Below are 19,899 nucleotides of genomic sequence, written 5' to 3' on the forward strand. Positions count from 1 at the left end.
ATATATATATATATAGATATATATATCATATAGATTGAGGTAGTGACCAAACGTCAGACTATTTTACATATGTGTCTAAAATAGTACATAAGATATATATCTTACATTAATGTATTTGGATATCATGTTTATAATTTTACAATGTAATACCTAGTTCATAAGTATTATTTGTAGTCTGTTAATTGTAATTGTAACATGTTAAATAAAATACTACTTAAAATTTCGGTACCATTAATGGATACTTATCCCCAGGGGGATCTGTTTGGACAAAAAGTCCACATCGATCTCCCAGGGGTAAGGATGCTGGTGGAAGGAGTGACTGTTTGACTGACTGTTTTGGGTCCCCGATTTATTCACATTAAACAACTGCTACAGAGTAAACGACTAACGATTAATTGTTAAATAAAACCAATTAATAAGAATAAATAAATACGTATATTATCACGTGGAGTAACATAAATGCAGAAATATTCAAGATCAGCTCATTATAAAAATATAATCCGTCAGACATTGTTAAACTATATATATAAGCGAAAAGAACTTCTTTCATACATTAGTATCACATATTAAGCAATCATACAAAGCAAGTTCTGGAGAAAAATAAAAGTGTCACGATTAAGGCACTACGCAATAAACGGGGAAGAGACAACAGTGCCGTTTAAGTCAACAACTAACCACAGACGCTGGAACAATTTTTTAAATAAATCGGGTGTTTGTGATTGGTTGACTGCCAGTTACTTTCTATTGGCAAATTTCCTCCTCATTGCTTCAAAGAGGTAATACGCAAAAGCAAATTAAAGCTGATATTACGACGTAGGCTTCTGTTTCAAAACTGGCCGTTTTACATTCATGAGATCGCAGAGCTCGTTCCTTATTGGCCTCAGTTCTGACACGTCTTTCTCCCAGTCGGTTTCGGCTAGGACGGTCATTACCTAGTACAGAATAAAGAAGATTAGTTAACGAGCCGCAGTGCTTGACGAATTAATTATCAAACAATGTAGCTCAAAAGATTATAACATTCCATAAGGTAGCAAAGATGCTTATTGACTTTTTTTGCCTTTTTTATTTATTACAAATAAGCTAAGTTATTCACTACAGAGAACTACAGAAGTTAAATCATTTTTTAACCAACTTAAAAAAAAGGTTCTCAATTCGACTGAATATTTTTGTGTGTGCGTGTTACGCGATTACTCCGGCTTGTAAAACAGTTTCGATGATTTTTTTTGCCTCAGTATTGGTCCCATTTAAATTTGAAGAAAATATTCCACCTCTAAGGGTACTTCTACCCTACCCTACTACTAGGGAATGAAACCGGTTTTGCGCTGTGTCCCGTAACAGATTCCAAATAAAACTTGGCAAATAGATGTAATTCTATGAACTTTCGAGGTCGGTTTTTTTATGAACTTTCGAGGTCGGTTTTTTTTTATAAATAGTTTCAAATATTTTAATCGGAATCAACGGGAGGATAAACTAGTATCTACTTTATGTAAGTATATTCTTCATAAGTATTACACGACATTTGCTTCAGGATTCATTGCAGGCGTCGAAACGCAACAGAATTGTCAAAGCGATGCGGACGATGCAGTATAAATCAATACATATCCATTTCATTCCCCGTCCTTTGCTGTTGGATCAGTCCTGTCTTGCAAAGCTCAAACGCTTATCCAAATTACCTGATCCAAGTTCTCCGATGGCACAGAACTCTCGTCTCCGTACAGCGTAAGGGCTTCGTACAATCTGGCAGCAGCGCAACGTCGCACGTAGCGGTCGGCGTAACACAAGCAGATGACCAGCTGCCCTAGTGCCTGACTACAAACCGTACCACCCACCTGCGAACAAAACATTTGAAGAATATTGATAAGAATTTTGTAACGTATCTCCTTCCATCTCCTACAAAAACGATACCACATCCGGCAGTGGCTTTATTTTGTGATTTCAAGCGACGAGACTACGAAGTCGTGCGCTTGGTGGCGAAGCCACACGCCTATCCATGACGGTTGCAGCCCGTCATCCTGAGACGTAGTTGACAAATCCCAGATGTCTGTAATTTCACCAGCACCCTTACCCTTCATAACCGAAACACAGTAATGCTCACATTAGTGCTTGACGGCAGATTACTATCTATCTCCACTGTCTCTTTCCAGTGAGGCTATTAGGGAAAATTATTTTTAAACCGGTAACAATGGTCGTATCCCTAAATGACTATTTCATTTTGACATAATAGTTTGACATTAGAAAAAAACGAGACAAATATATTTTTCTTTGAAATTTCAATCAGTTTCAAAGCTAGTCTTTAAATTTGCAAAGTGGTCCCACATTTTAGACAACTGTTTGTAGGACATTGCGTCTCTAGTATTATTTATGCTCACTGCGCGGTACGAAGAGCAAACTTCTTGTGACCTGAAAAATGCGGTAATATAAAAACTATCACACTTACCTGAATCAATTGACATAGGACATTGATGGAATCAAGAAGTTTGTAGATATTTTTCGCTCCCCTTAATTCCAGCTTAAGGTACTTCAGAACATCCATTGCAAACGTGGACTCTGGATCTTCGAGTATTGGCGAAACTGAGCCTGAACAAATGATATTTACATGAGTAGGTAATTTCGAAATTTCAATATTTTCGGAGTCTGAACAGTTCTGATTTGATAAGTAATCTATTAAAGATGGACAGTTTAGGTTATTTGTGGATAAGTTCGCATTTCAAGGAAATAATATAGTACATTCACTCTTGCCTTGAAAAAACTCTAATTTTAGGACCCTAAAATCGTGTTCCAAAGTACCCGCCTTTTGAAGAAGATTCAGAAGTCTTCCCCAAATCCCTTAATGCCGTGTTGAGTCTTTATAAGAATTAATTTCATTTTTTTTTCAGAGCACGAACGTTGAAGTGAGAAGTATGAACACCAACGTTTTAGGATCCCCAAGTGACCCTGATCATGTTGCCGAAGATTGAGGTTTACCATGTTGTAGAAAATCGAAGAATTAATTTAACACTTAAAAAAATTTTTACATCGCATGTTTTCTTTACACCCTTAAACTTACACGAGTTTGTCTCGGTGCTGATATGATGAAAGTGATGACAAAAGTCAACACTAGCTTGTCATCTTTAATTTTATACAATTCTACTCACCGGAACTCAACAGTCTATCCAAGAAGTTAAAAATAGGTCCAGTAATCCTTCTAACGTGTATATTGTCTGAGAATACTTTGATAATGGTATCGCAAATAGATTTCAACATGTCTTTGTCGCTATGCAGCGTGTTTAAGTACGTGTAGAGAGATTGAGTTGTGTGCTTCACCTGAAATTAAAATTATAATAACGTTGTACGTCTAAAAAAAGTATCTCACAGGGAAAGACCGAGAAAAGCTCACAAGGTTTACTTATGACACAAAACTAACAAAAAGTTAGATAATCTATGTAGTAATCTCACTTAAGCTCAATCCACACAGAGGCGGTACAGCTGGAAAAGCGGTCCGGGGGCGGACCTGCGAGAAGCGAATGCGTGCCGGGGCGTGCCACACAGAAGTTCCAAGCGTAGTTCGCGGCGGAATAACGGCCCGAAGGTAGTCAGTGTGACACCAAAAGCGGCCACGTTTCATTTTCACCACATATTTTAAAGAATAAATCACATCGCTGTCGGATAATGGTCAAGTAAATTTTTTTGCATGCGCGTCCACAGCACGCCGTGTACGGACACACATATTCGCATAATCTCACGGTGCACTTGAGTCGCATAGGGCAGGTCATCGCATGCGCCATTCATTTTAGAATTAAAGCGGTCGCTCGGTGTTTAAACGATTACAACAAATAGTAAATGTGTTGATTGTTGTGGTTATGGTCATTTGAACAATAGCTCCTCAAATCTAGAATTGTTTAGCATTTTATTTCTATTTCATAATCAATTCTAACACATTCAGTTCTGCATATATGTGTTAGCCCACAAAAGGACAGTTACGAGATATTCAGCTATAAAGATTGTTATCAAATGATTTGCAATGAATGTAGTTAATTTTTGTAAGATAACAAACTTATGATAAGTAATTAAATAAAAATGGTTTATGCAAAATTCGACAACACAATTATTACTTTATCTTCACACTAACCATCTATTATCAATAGACTACTCAGCCAGCAACACAAATTCTTTCATTTTTTTTTATCTCTCGCGTCGCCTTCGTTTTACTCACATTCGCCTTCATTCGTTTTCTTTCAAATTGATATAAATCAATTAACTTTTAGTGCGGAATTGACGCACCGTCAATAGCCAAATTATTATTTATGATTATTTTAAATTACATGACAAAATTTAAAGTATTTACGTTGTCAAAAAGCTATAAAACATGTACTTAAACTAAATCTAAAAATAGTTACAAACCAAAAAGAAAAGGTAGTGTTGTAATTCGTATTCATAGTTTAACCACATGTAACACTTTTTTGCGAAATTCGCCTATGAGACGAACTAGGTGTTCGGGAAACAATATTTTGACTTAACAATTACTAATTATTTTTAATGATTTTAATGAAAATAATAAAAAAAATATTAAACTTCATGTCCCAAGGTATAAGACTGCATACATAAGTTATTTTACGATTTTCTGTGGGTTCACTCATTTATGAAGGACACCACCCATATATTCGGACCCATAAATAAATTAAAAAATATCATAAATTAGAAATCGATCCCATATTCATAATATCGATAGCATTTAAAAGTTGAAATTTCACCATACGCATCCTTACGACATTTTAATCTGCCTTGACAATTTTGAACCCTGCTTAGTTTGGTGTTACGATAGCGATCTAGCTATTACGTTAAGTAAGAATTCAATTCATTCGTGCACAGGATTTTTTATAAAAATACATACCAGGCTCTCAGTAAGCTCTCCGCCACTGACGACCAAGCCTTTGACGACATTGTATCTATACGCAGGATAGCGCAACAGCTGAACGAATCTAGGCATGGTGTGTCCAGGAAACAGCCATAGTACTACGTTTGAATTCTCGCTGGTAGCTTCGTTTTCGTCCTCATTTGTTTGGGGTTTTAATTCCACTTCGTCAGATGGGAAAATGCGTTTTAGAGCGTCGTGGTGGGGAATGTTTGTGATTGGAGGATCGCTGGAAGGTAAATACCACATCATAATAATAATAATGGTCTCAAAATATGGAAGCCTGTACTGCATGTACCAGAGCAAAAAAATTCGCTCTAGGACACTACGCAAAGCACCCAGACCAGAATTAAATTAGGAAGGTTCGTTTTACATGTAGACCCTACCTCGAACTCGGTACCACTACTCTAGCAATAATACTAACCTCTGTCACCGAAATCGTTTAAGTGTTATTAAATAAGAAAATAGACACATATGTTACCAAAAAATCTATTTTTAATTTCAATTTAGAAATCTTATTATTAATAATAATATGTGCCAAACAACCACATCAAATGCCTGGTCTCAAACTAAGACATCCCTAAACCTTATAAGTATCAGAGCAACGAATTCATTCCCAAAACACCCAGATCAGAACCAATTTGAAAAAAACTTTTCCCATATTGGTCCTAGCGGGAATCGAACTCGGGACCTCCGCATCCAGCGCCTAAAACGTAAACCGTTAGACCACGAGGTCGTCAAAATTTCTTAGATATTGGCTGTTCATGACTGATGATGATCATATACAATTGACGTACTTGTAAATTAAAGACGTAAATATCCTCCCGGCATGTGCTCTAGTGCGATCGATTTTTTCAACCGCCTGCTGCGCGATGCCACTCATTATTTCCCTCATAATGTCAGCAGTGTTGAGATAGGGAGCTTCTACAGCGCATTGACGGCAGATTGAGAGGAGGCCTTGGTATCGAAAACAGAAATCAAACTTTGTATAGCATTACGATTAATCAGACATATATAAGGAAGCCATATAGAAAATCGACGGTTTAACACTTCGTGATTATGGGTCGAAGTTAAGTTAGTACTACATTACAATACAAGAATCATTCTGACGTATAAAGGTAGGCGTCCACAGATCGGTAGCGCACGCATCGGACGGATCGCATCAAACGACCCCGTTTGTGGCAGTGGGTCCACTGTATCCGCACCAATCGGATTGCCGACGCAACTACTAGCTATCGGATTGTCGACGCCACTTTTCGTAGTGAGCGGACGAATGTAACTTGCGTGAGTGTAACTGTCGTGGTGGCTTGATTGTTGGTTGAAGAAGAAAGAAGAGAAAAAAACAAACAAAAGGAAACATGATATCTGGATACATGACATATTTAAGCAGAGATCGCAACGCAACGCGGTGCGCGTCCACTCAATCCGTGACGTCGGCACGCATCAGAAAAGTTGCCCCTACGAGCAACTGCGTCGGCATTACCGACAGGCCGGTGCGTGCGGTCCGTGCGATGCGGATCAGTGGACGCACTTGTATGAACTTCTACAAAGAATACTAAAATCCGTATAATGCGATCCGTCCGACGCGTAAGTTGCGGATCTGTGGACGCCTACCTTAAAGTTGTGGATTCTATCGAACAGCAGATCTAAAAAATATAATCATCTTTCTAAGGGCAAAAATAATAAATCGACAACTTGATGAATCTGCTTGTGTGTAGCACTGCCATAAATAAAAGTATGTGACTTTTGACCGCCACTGACAAAAATTAGTTTCGTTCCCTAGACACCAAGCCTGTTATAGTGATGTGACTGATGTGACATGTTATGAATTTCCACCTTATATTACTTCAATTCTCATAAGTCTAAGAAGAACGTAACTGAACATAAAATGCAACTTTGGATCCATACTGAGCTAGAATATACAAAACATTGACGCTTTAAAGCGCCATTGGCGTATCAGTCAAGTTAATGTACGATGCTTCAAAGCAATTTTTTTAGCATTAGACAAAAGGAAATTTTGTGTCTTAACAGGCACCGTTTAATATTAGTCATTGTTGAGATGTGAGTTAGTGATAAGATGTTAAACTATATTTCTCCGTCATGTGTAACTTTATGAAACCTGTCATAAAGCAAAATAGTCACCAGAAACTTACCCGTCATACTAGCTTCCCTAACCCACGCCCCGATATCGCCTCTCATATCAACAGTGTATTCTTGTAAACAATCCAGCAGTGCATCTACGATCTCCCCAATGTACTTTTCAACTCCATTTACAATGCCTATAGTTTGACAGACTTCGGTCAAACCAATAACCGCGTCGCGACGAGCTTCCGCCCATTTTAAGGTGCTTTCCGTCACTTTTGTACAGTCGATCAGAGATTGAACCACGGTTTGTAGATGTTCGATGAGAACGAATTTCGGAAGAGCACCTGTAATGTATTTAAAAAGTTTTTATAATAAAACCGGGTCATGTTGCCGTGACGAAGTGAAATCGTAGTCGTCTCGTGAATAAAACAAAATAACTAGACCACCCAGAGCGTATTTCGCCCACGAGTATCGAAATTTAAACTTGAATTGACAAACCAATAAAATAGTTAAATTAGAAACACGTAATAGATGTACATCCTCAGGAATTCCTTACACTTCGCAATTTGGAAAATTCACAGCAAATACAAAAATTTGTTTAGTACGTGTGGCGCACTATAAGTTTCTGGAATGAATAAGAAAAAAAATAATATAAATGGTCAGAAATGAATTTATTGTATCTCAAAATATTCTCCGTTAGCGTTAATGCACTTTTTCATACGAATGAACCAATGTTGAAAACATTTATGCCACTCCTCTGTGACAATCTCTGAAACATATTTTTCATACACTGCGCCATCTGAGCCGATGATGTAAATCGTTGATCGCGTAACTGGTTCTTAATTTTTGGAAATAAAAGCCACAAAGTGCCAGGTCGAGACTGTACGCGGGATGGCAAGGTCAACGTTGTTCACCTTCAAAAATTCATTTGTCTATCTGGCCGTGTGAGAACTGGCATTATCGTGGTACTAGATGATACGGCGTTTACGGTTATTTTTACGGAGTTTGTCAATAACTTCCGGCAAACCAATGGTCGTCTACCAATCACTATTTACGGTACAACGATTCTCCAAAGCAACAGTAGTTACGTGTCCAGTTTTATTAAAAAAAAGAGGCAATCCTCCGCCTAGAGGCATTTTGGACACACGCCACTTTGGTTGGTTTCGGCTCATCTTGAAAGACCCATACGCTCGATTGCTGCTTTGTTTTGGGATCGTAACTATAAATCCATGTTTCGTCACCTTTTACTATGTCCCACACCAAATTTGACGCCCCTTCGTTGGATCTGGTAAGCATGGCATTGCACCAAGTGACGCGATCCGTTTTTTGCATTCTGCATAGTGCTTCATTGCCAAAAGCAGATTGAAGCCGAGCGAAGCTTCGCTGAACTGTTAAATTACACTTAAAGTCGTTGAAAATCATACTACGAAAATTTTCACGAGCTAAATCCATGATGTAGACAACCAATTTCTAAAATGACGCCACAATGTAAAAACAAGTGACAGTCGGATGAAACAAACTGTATTTTACAGCCAAAGAGTTCAATTCTCAAATGTTGTAATTACTTTTTAAAAATTATTAATGTAAGTGGCCAGTTTTGGAAACAGTTTATAGTGCGCCCTATGTAGAAAGTGTCCGGATCAAAGCCTATGTGCGCTGACAATTTGAACCCAGCAAATGTAACAAAAAGTAAACTTACCAACAGCTCTAGCATAACCCATTCGCAGCACAAGGCCATTGACTCCAGTGTTAGTCAGCTGTTCACAATATTTGTCCATCAATTGCATACGCTTCTGTTTAGCGTTCAATTCGCCATACATAAGGTTATCGTCGCGCAAGTATTGATCGAACACGAGTGGTAGCGCGTGAATTGCTTTTTCGCGAATCGCTTGTACTTCGTGAGAGAGGCATTCTTCGATAAGGTTTAGCCACTCGTCTGTAAACGCATAATATTTATTAAACAATCATAATTCTAAAGAATTCGTCGTAATAAAGTAACTCTTGTGACGTAAACAACCAGAACCAATTTCAAAAACCTACCCCAACTTTCATACTGAGCAACCCGTAAAATTATTTAAATTTGTGATAGGGGCTGGAAAAAAAAAAGAAATTTTGAAAAGTTTGTTTACGAAGTATAACCAGCGACCTCAAAGTAACCGCAGAGTGGCGCTGAGTCAATTTAATATAAATAATACAAAATATAAAAAAATATATATATAAAATTGTTAGATTACCTAGTGATACAAATTACCAACAACATAAAAGCAAAATTCCTTCAATGTGAATGAACACACACCAGCGACTGTTGCCATGCCGAGGTCACCGCTCTAACCAACTAAGCTACAGACAGGTGTGCATGCTCCGTCGTCGACCTCATCGTTACTTTCCATCAGGTTAGATGAAGGTCAAATCGCACTTACATTTTATATAAAAAAAAAACAAGACTAAATCAGTAGATTTTACGAATTTCTCTATGTGCTTGTTACAGATACATATCTGTATTAGGTATAAACGGCCTATTGTCGTCGACTCCACCTTTGAGAAACTTATGAAGTTTCGTCTCTCAGCCAGGTACTTTTACAGCTACCAGAAGATGATGAGAGATGTTGTATTTTTTTTTTATGTATAGTTCGATCTTTGCATCAGTTTTTAAAACATTATGATAATATTACAATGTAAGAGTAAGTTCGCTGACCGATAGTTTCATGTCCGTGGTAGGGCGCGGCGGCCTGCGCCAGCGCAGCGATGCAGTGGCAACATGCCTGGCGCATCAGTTCACCGCCCAACCCGCGGAACTGCTGCCGCGCTCGCAAGCGGCTCACCAGCTCCCGCACCGATATTAATATCTCCGGCGATATCAGCGTATCAGCGTTTTTACCTGTTGACAAGTTTACAGTGAACTTCGACATTGTATACATACAAATATAGCCAACAAATTTTAAGTTAATAGCCACTTTTTATTTTTTTCTTTCTTTACAATGAATATACCTGTAGTTAAGTAGTTAACACTTACCATCAACTAACTTAGCTTGAGACAATGCCAAGATGGTCTCACCGATGCCCAGAATAGCTCCATGACGCACATTCAAGTCAATAGACTCCGTTTTATTCACGAGCTTTGGCAAAACCACCGTTGCCACGTATTCAGGAAGCTAGACAAAAGATAACACGAATATAGACAAAAGATTTTTGTTTATTTAAATATTAAGAAAATATACATTTCATTATATTTTCTTACCTCGCACATTTGTAATAATTATTTCGTTACAAAGCCTGATATTGAAAACAGTGTGAAGAATATAGAAATAAATACAAAATTAGAAATGATAGTAAACTAAAAATAATTAACCTACTTATCCTAGCTAAAGCTAAAACACATATGTCAGGAATTGCAAAAATATTGACGTACGGTGTCGTTCTAAATGTGAATTATTATTTTTATCTTTTTACAAAATATGCTGCCAGCACCAAGTTTTAACAAAGGAAATAGATAGTATGCTGCGTGCTCCACAAAAAAGTTTACATACCGTAGGGGTAATTTTATTAAGCGCTTTAGCTGCGAGTTCTCGTATAGCGCAGTCCCAATGTTCGACTTTCAAATCGACTAGATGATCAATTAATGGCTGCGTATATTCACTGTAGGTTGCAACTTGAGGTGCGATCACCAAGTATGCGTTATTCCGTGGGCCCACAGTTTGAAAATCTGCCGTAGTTAGAATGTCAATTCCATGAGGGAACATGCCATGTCGGCCCACGTTTTCTTGATAAGCCGCTGACGCAGCACGACGACAGTTTATCTGAAAGATATAGGATTTTTTTATAATATCAAGTGAAGGAACAAACAAGTCGTGCGCCTGATGATAAGATACACGCCTGTTCATAACAGTTGCAGAGCCACTCAGAGATTGAAATCGCAAAGATCTGAGGGGGCACTGCCAGTGCGCCCGACACTCTGAGACACAAGTTGACAAGTCCCATGTGCCTGTAATTTGACCAGCACCCTTATCCTTCAAAACCGGAACACAGTAATGCTAACATTATTGTTTGGCGGCAAAAATAGGTAAAATGGCAGTATTTCCCAGGACGAACACAAATGAATATCGTCAAAAAATCTTGTTGAAATAATCCTGTGTGCAGGCGACATAACTGTTACGTAAACTGTAACTCCTCCCGCACCGCTCAGCTACTTCAAAAACCAACACAGTTAAGTAGTAGATCTGTACATCATTGATCTTATTTCAAATAAGTTAGTTTTGTGACTTAAGTAAGGTACACTTGCCTTGTGAAAGAATTCGTCCAGGATAGTACTGTATGCATCTGCTCTCTGAAGCCTCTTACCTAATCTGGGCGGTCCGAATGTGACCTGCCGACGGTTATATTCCGGCGTGGTAAAGGTCCATGGCGCTATATGGCGCACCGGTGTGGGTCGGAGCTCTGACCGGCCCGAACAAGGCCGAGCTGCGTAAGCTACAGCAGGTCATGGCGGTCAGAGCAGGCGGCGTGTGTGCTCGCTGGTGCGTCTCTCTGGGACTTCGATGCTGGGGTCCTTGCGGAGATGTATAGGCGACGCGCAGACGCACGAGCCCACGAAGAAGGACCGACCACCGAGGAGGAGGCATGGTAGCTTCGGCAGGTATCTGTGCCACATAGTCGGTAGAGAGCCACTGCCGGCATGTCACCACTGCTCTTGCAGTGAGGAACTGCTCGCAGAGTGCTAAGCGTGGGCGCATCAACGCGCTTCCCTCGCTGCAGTGGTGGGAAATGACCTCTCGCTGCCGGCCGTGGTCAAGGCCATGGTCGCCGACGTGGCGTCATGGGAGGAGATAGCCTCATTCTGCGAGGAAATGATGGCGCAGAAGGAGGTTGCGGAGCGAAATCGAGAGGACGATCCACTCTCGGCTCCGATCCGCAGGAGGGGAACGGGGCGAAGAAGGCGGGCGGTGGAAGGCCCTGCTTCCGCCCCCGTAGGGGTCCTCGGGCGTCAGGATTGGGGAATCCTACCGCTCGAACATAAAGGGGGTCCGTGGCGACGGTAACGGATTGCCAAGTGTTCCAGGCAGTCCCCTGCAACTAGGAGAAAAGGGTGAACTATTCCCACCCTGGACTCTGGGAAGGTCCGTGCAAACGGACGGCACCGGTGGGTTCGCGGAAGAATGCGGAAACGTTCCGGCGTTCCCGCCACAAGGTGCGTGGAGGAACACCCCCGGAGTTTTAGTGGGTAGGCCTCTCTTCTTAGAGAAGAGTCCCACATAACCCCGCGCCTCCCCCGGGCGCGCGGTATGCGTAACGCATTTCTCCAGGTAAAAAAAAAGTGTAGTACTGCCTCCTTGCCCATTTTTGCCGCCAAGCAGTAATGTCAACATTACTGTGCTCCGGTTTTGAAAGGGTAAGGGTGCTCGTGAAATTACAGGCACATAGGACATGTCAACTTATGTCTCAGGGTGTCGGGCACAGTGGCAGTGCCCCTCAGATCTTCGCAATTTAAAGCTGGCGCTGCAACTATTATGGACAGGCGTTTAGCTTACCATCAGGCGCACGATTTGTTAGTCGCGTCCTAGATATTATTAAAAAAAATTATAATATGGTGTTACATCGGTGAATATATTTTTTCTTGGAACATACCTCTCTATCAAAACAGGCAGTAGCAATCAACGCATTGGCCAGCGTGTTTGCATAGGGGGCTAGTTCATTGGCGTCGTACGCCCTGGCGAAGGCCCATGCAGCGTGACACGCGGAGTCCCGTGCAGCGCGGCCTCCGCCGCCGCCGGCCAATCGCGGCTCGTCGCGAGACAACGCTGCCACCACGGCCGAAACTGCCGACCCTAGTTGCTGGGGTGATAGGAGGCCGCGACGTGCTGCAATATATACAGAAAATGAAAAAGATTACGTTTGCCCCACGGTCTAATCACTACGTACATTTTGCTTTGTAGGTCCAAGAACATGGGTGTCATTAATCAATAGACGGCGCTGGCATCTCTTTTTTACCATACAATTTTTAAATAATTCTTCAGGACCCGAAATATATTACATAAAGGCAGTGTATTAGCTTCTAAACAAGTTTAAATAAAAACATGAACCTAGAAAGCCAGTAGAAAGCATGTATTTGGAGATATATATATGTATAGGGAAAAAATACTTCACGCGTTAACCACCAGGGGCCTTATGACCCGATGACTATATACTCGTTATGTATAAGGCACTCTTTGGTTAGCCCTGCCAGCAGGTTAGGGTGGTGATGCAGTCGCTCTTTGTGCTTAACAGCATAAGATCGAACTTCTTCCTTTACTGTGTTGATTTTTGGTAGTCACGGACTCTCGAGTTTCGGATTTTACTACAGCTTATTCCATTGGTGGAACTAGTTGAACTTTTGTCTCGGTTGTTATTATATTTTATTTAACTTTTTAAATCAGACAACAATGACGCATAAAATCGAAGAATCATCGGTATACGACGCCCTTTGGCCTAAACTCCTTAACGAAGTTCGATAGATGATCGGCCGTCACTTTCACCACAAAACGAAATAAAAACAGAGGTTGTGGCGGGACTCCAAACGCTCGACCATCAGGGTGTACTTGGTTTTCATTCTGATTTTTTTTATAATACTAGTGACGGGACGAACATATCATGCGCGTGATAGTAAACGATATGTCCGTCCATAACAGTTGCAGTGCCACTCAGAGGTTTAAATCACAAAGATCTGACGGGTACTGCCACTGCGCCCGACACCCTGAGACATAAGTTGACAAGTCCCATGTGCCTGTAATTTCACCAGCACCCTAACACTTCGAAAACGGAATTCAGGAATCCCTGGTCCCTGGTAAGTCCCTGGACGAGGACTTTTACAAGGAGCTCTACTGCTACTATAATCCACTATCTCCACATAAAATAATTTATTATAATATTTGTAATTTAACAGTATAAAAACTAGCATACCTAGCTCAGCGAGTGCCATACAACCTCCATGCCAAGCAGTCTCCCGCTCATTGGGCTCAAACAAGGTCAGCACACTCTCACAAACATCCGCGGCGGCAAGCACGGGTAGTCTCGCACCAATCCTGCCAACACCTTTGGCGGCCGACCATCGGACTACTGTATCGTCGTCACGAAGAGAACACAGCAGAAGTTCTACTACATCCTCGACCTAAAAAAAAGTTAAATTCATTAATAAAGAAAACAGTTAATTTATGCTCATTGGACCAAGATCCTCCATATTTGATTTTTTTTCGTTTTTTCGTTTTTTTATATTTCACAACAACAGTTACAACTATCCATCATCATCCACTGTAAAATGTCCACTACTGAAAGTAAAATGTTGTCTTATGCTGTCTGGCCCCTTAACTGCGTAACTCGAGCGCGAGACTAGTTTAAATTGAAATGTCCTAACCATATATTTCAGAAACCTGCTCAGAACTTTTCAATTCAAACTCAGAATGTTCAAGTTTGAACATCATTCACGTTACATGACAATAAACTGCAAGATAGCTATTATCGTTTAAATTGTTATAGAAAATGGCCGCATTAATAGGACTTACTCACGCAACCACATCATCAGCAATTGCAACGAGATTCATACCTCTTGTGGAATGTCCTGGTCATCATCATCCGGTGAAATTGCCATAGATTCCGTATCACCGGCCGCAGCGGTGGTGCCACCTAGTGTAACTGCCAAGGATCGCGAGCCTCGTGTGTACCGCCATGACACCACACGCGGCCGGAGGAATGTTAACCCTTACAAAAAAATATTCCAGTTAACCAACAGGTATGTAAAGGCTGGCAACTAAAATGCCCATTGCCATACAAAATGGGCGTTAGAGTCAAAACTCTTCAATTTAATTGCCATTTCAACCTTCATTTTCCTCATTTTGTTGGTCTAAATCGCAATAAAACTAACATAGTATAACATGGTATAACCATGAGAACATATGTAGTTATTAAGCTGATGTAGGAAAAGTCATAGAAATCTGAAGAGAAAAGCAACATTGCAAATCATTGATACAAAAATTTAATAACTTTTTCACTTCTTGAAGTTCGTATTTATGCTGGGTGTAGGCTGCATAAAATAGGATTTTATGCTCTAGTCATTGACTTACAAATAAATGGACGACGGGTCTAATACAAAAACCACGAAAAAAATGTCCCAAGTCAACCTATTTAAACGTAATGACATGTAAAGGAATATGAAAAAGCTAAAACGTTGAATTTAAATTGTAATGTCATCGCAGTACTGTCTAATTTTGCTTGCTTCGCTGTCAGTCGAACAAACGAAGACTAAAGCGTGAATGACGCTCTGTATACGATTTTAACGCCCTATAAGTTCGGACACTTTTTAGCGCGGACCCGACGTCCATGTCGAATGGCTCTAGTGCATAAAATAGGATTTTATGCTCTAGTACATAAAATAAAAAAAAACCGGTGGTTTTTTGTGATGGTCTAATTGTTGTATTTTTACATTCAATTTTAATTAAATAATCGTTTATTTGTAATATAGCTGTTTAATTTCCTCGCAATCGAAGTGAAAAGCAGAGTGTATAACTCGTTCATAAAACCCATTTCACCCTAGACTTAAGTATCCCTTGGGTGGTATAACTCGGGTGGATATACTCGTCTCGGGTAAAATGACGCGTTCTATGCACTTGTTGCACAATCTAATATTACAGCATCCGCAAGTTATTGTTGCGAAAGGTCCCCATTATATTGTCCAAGAAATTTACAAAGTTTAATATGTGACAATACTTTAAAATCAATACCCAAATATAAACTTACCAATTCTCTGGACAATTTTAACACCATACTTTCTTATTAACATAAGTTTGTGCTGCTTATAATTCAGCTTAGTAACCCAGTCTAATAACTTAGGTGCAAATGGTAATAGGTCCTCTCCTTTTCCATGTTTAAGGACTGCAGCAACTGCAGCCAATACCCCATAATGTATCTTTTTCTCATCATCCAAATTAGAATGTAAATCACGGGCCCAATCAAAAAATGCGCCCAAGTAGAGTTCTTTTACATCTGATCTGTAAAGAAAGTATAGAATTTTGATTGATTTTTATTGAATTACTTCTGTAGCTTCCTAACAACATTATTATAGAATTTTTATCATTATTATGGTGTTCCATTTTAATTTAAAAATATTGACTATGGTCAATCTTAGTTTAAATACCTCAACTGGATTGAGACACATGTATCATAAAAACTCAAATATATAAAATAAATTTTATTTAATAACAACAGATATAAAAAACAAAGATCGTAAAACAACATACAGATTGGAACTAGGTTTTGTCAATAAATAAAAAAATATAAGAACCAGGATTTACAAGAGATTTCATCAAAAATTTCTAACCTAAAAAATACCACCCTGTGTGGCACCACACTTCCCATTGGCTCAGTTCCCATTATACAGGCAGCAATTTATGTGGGTTGTTCAATTAATTGAAGTCCCTAAACTCTGAGTCGGCAACCATTTTTATTATTATTTTAAAATTGGAGGCAGTGAAAAAACTATGTAAGACCAGCTTATGTGGAAGTATAGAACAAAGACATCAATTTTATTATAATGTGTACTACTTGATATAGCCATATTACCTCTTGTTTCATTAATGGTCATTTACTCCCTACGAAAATGAAGTTTGAAGGAGTATAAGAAATAAAAATGAAGTATCAAATTATTGTATTTACATACCTTACAAGAAACTTAGAAGCTAGAAATGCAGTGGCTTCAGCACATACATCCTTACTCAAAGCATATGTCTTACAAATGTTGAGTATTCTTTCCATTATGGTCAGTTTCTTTGAAGTGCCAGCATCTAAAATTTAATTATGGGAATTATTTGTTACATACAACTTACTGTGAAACATGTTTACGTTTTTTATTTTATTTAAAACTAAGATTATTTATTTGTCTAATAATTCATAAAAGTTTGCATTTGCCTTTAAAATACATATATGTATATCCATAAAAACAACACACATGATACCACATATACTTTGAGGATTTGAATCTGTTTTTGCTATTACTATGTAACATAAATCCAATCTTCTTATCATATTTCGAGTTCTTAGGATTTCGCGATTGTTACACATAGGAAATGAAACTATTTTTTCGAATTTAAATCACGTATATTTGTTTTTTCAAACAAACCGGCGTTTCGGGCCCTTTACAGGTCACGGTTGACGGGACCTGTAAAGGGCCCGAAACGTTGGTTTGTTTAAAAAAACAAATATACCTGATTTAAATCTGAAAAAATAGTTTCATTTCTTATCATATTGTTAGCAGACACCAATGCCATTGTGGTAAATAGATTTACTATATCTCATCTCACCTCACCAAGTGTTGCCCAGAGTGCACCAGACATTCAGAAATGGTATGCCATGCGAAGATGCTCCTTTTGGTGCACCCCATCCCACCCCCATAGAAGTAAAAGTAAATTGATAGATAACACTGACAATGCTAGTTTCCAAGTTATAAGCACAATTTGTGATCAAAATAGGCTTCCACTCCAGGATGTGAAGCTCACATGATTTGGCCCGAAATACTAACCTGGCTGTCCAGGTGCAAATCCATCTAGTCTGCTCATGTGGAAAGGAATAATGACAATAATAGACAGCCAGAGCAACAGTACAAATCGGCTGCGCCATGTCTCCTTGTCGTTAGGGTCCTGGGTTTCCAAAAACTGAAGTACTGTTAAGAGATCTGATACCTGTGAAATGATGAAAAATTAACTTGATTCACTATATCATAGGCGGCTGACTTATACCAAACTCGGTCAAAGTTGCAATCCTGCAGCAGCAGCATCATTTCATAATGTTACCGAGTAATGATTTCACACTAGCTTGCACACATTTGTCTAATTATTGGTAAAAAAGGACAGCTAGTTTACGCAGGGTGCATGTTTGGGACATAGAAGGAAAGTACTGTAAATATATAGGATATTTCGCATCATAGAGACATTGTTTAATTTTTTAAAGTAAGTAATACTACATTCAAAGACTTAAAAGTTGCTTGCCCCATCTGTATATCGAACTAACCAAATGTGAAAAAAAAAAACATTTGTATGCTACCTGTTGTAAAGATCAACCATTAATTTGAAAAACAAATACTCATAATATAGTTTTACTCCATTTAATTTTATACTCAAAATGTGAATAATTAGCCATTTCAGTTACTTTTTTAAACTTTAAATGTTATTATAACTAAAAATCTTACCTCATGTGGGAGATATCTAACAACTACTTTGTACCCTCTTACTCTAATAATCTGATACATATAATTAAATGTAGCATGTTTAAGCTCCATAGGAGACTCCTTGTCCTTAATCAGCGCTAGAAACTTAGCCAAAATCTTGTCCAAATAAGGATCAAGTAAATGTGGTTGCTCGTAATATTGTTTCAGTATTGTATAGAGTTTATCGTATTCTGCCTCTAAAGCTGGGGTATTATAAATATTTTTCACATTATCGATCATATTCATGACATCCTCGAACTCGGAAAAGTGCTCCAGAGCACATCCCAAGCCAATATTGTCGCATTCGTCATCCCGGTTTATGTCCGTTTCAAGCCCAACCATTTTTAAAATTGTACTAGTTGCAGTGTACGTAGTCGCTCAGAAACAAAGTTATAAAATTTTACAAATGCTATTGTTATATTATTATTAATTTGCTAAAAAGGAATATTATCTAAAATCCACCCAAACGCACAAAGTAGGTAGTACCTTCGACAAAAACAAAAAAAATATTATTTCCTTGGCGGCCACTAGACTTGTGCCAGTGTCAGAAAATTAACTTGACAGGGAACTTGACTTGACAGACAGTAATTGACAGTTGACAGGCAGTGGTCAGCAGTGTTGCCAGTCTTTTGCGAATTTAAATGCCAATTCCCCACACGTAGAAATACTCAAACCCCCGAATGAGTTATTTTACAACTCCATTCCCCACAAAAACCCCAATCAAATTTGTAATTCCTCAGACATTTTATTAAGTAGCCTAAAATCGCCTTTTCCTATTTCAAACACAGCCTAAACATCACCGAGGCGTCGATTGCTTTTTTAATCGCCGCGCGACCCCTCGAAGTAGTCTAAATGGCGAAAATTCCTTAAAGGATGCAAAAAATAAAGGAAGAAAATTCGCCTAATCTATTAACAGTGCTGCCAGAAAGCAATGGAAAACGTGGTTATATTTTCTGTTGGGTAATTATCCGAAAAATTTCAAAAAGTGGAAATTTTTACGGAACAATTCCTGAAAAATACACGTCCGATTTTTCCATCCGATTTGCAGCGTTGCCAATGCAAATTATTCAAAATCCCCAAAAATCAAGTTTATAAATTTGGGGAGAATTCATTCATTCATTCATTTTATTTAAGAGCCATGCTCTTGTCGGTGTAGCCTCCTCCTTGGGGAGAATAAAGGTCATATTTTCCAAATGTAGTAATATTTATTCATTCTCAGTATTTATTACATTATTATTGTTACGCTTAAAAATATATCAATTTGACTTTCTTAGTCAAAATATACCCATCTATACATATACGTTATGCTATAATTAGAAATAAACTCAACAAGCTTGACGAGTGGCAAGTTGTGGTATTAAAATCTATCCATACATACCCGGGCCATGGATGGGTCATGCTCCGTCAGGGGCTCAAATTGTTGCATATATTTTGTATGAACTCGTTCACACATGTCCGTGTCCGGGCCCGCGCCGGGACGGGCCTGCAGTTCATACAAACTAGCAAGCTCCGTCCATGTCCCGGGCACGGCTCTGATGTGTGTGGATAGTCCTTTAAAATATCTACTGCTCGGCTTTGTTTGGCAACAGCTGTATTCTTTTTTCACATTGGGGACCGGTCAAAATGCAAGGAAGGTGTGTACGAGCGCTCTACACTCATGGACTGATCATCATCATCCTATTTAAGAGCCAGGCTCTTG

At 39.1% G+C, this 19,899-nt stretch overlaps 1 protein-coding gene across 1 annotated transcript; it reads right to left on the reverse strand.

Moving 5' to 3' along the window:
• Positions 1 to 422: 422 nt before the first annotated feature.
• On the reverse strand, positions 423 to 18,723 carry LOC113231630 (tubulin-specific chaperone D). The gene is made up of 18 exons (XM_026466048.1): positions 18,183 to 18,723; positions 17,517 to 17,676; positions 16,659 to 16,782; positions 15,740 to 15,990; positions 14,550 to 14,704; positions 13,910 to 14,117; positions 12,599 to 12,831; positions 10,504 to 10,773; positions 9,990 to 10,128; positions 9,672 to 9,854; positions 8,676 to 8,912; positions 7,045 to 7,320; positions 5,689 to 5,848; positions 4,871 to 5,120; positions 3,135 to 3,303; positions 2,438 to 2,577; positions 1,674 to 1,829; positions 423 to 932 (listed from the first exon to the last, which is right to left on the reverse strand). Exons 1-18 carry the CDS (start codon positions 18,540 to 18,542, stop codon positions 807 to 809), a joined length of 3,597 nt encoding a protein of 1,198 aa, XP_026321833.1. The 5' UTR covers positions 18,543 to 18,723; the 3' UTR covers positions 423 to 806.
• Between the last annotated feature and the right edge of the window lie 1,176 nt (positions 18,724 to 19,899).

This window comes from Hyposmocoma kahamanoa, unplaced genomic scaffold (genome assembly GCF_003589595.1).
Source record: "Hyposmocoma kahamanoa isolate Upper Pololo Valley unplaced genomic scaffold, ASM358959v1 66, whole genome shotgun sequence".
In the NCBI taxonomy this organism is placed as follows: domain Eukaryota; kingdom Metazoa; phylum Arthropoda; class Insecta; order Lepidoptera; family Cosmopterigidae; genus Hyposmocoma; species Hyposmocoma kahamanoa.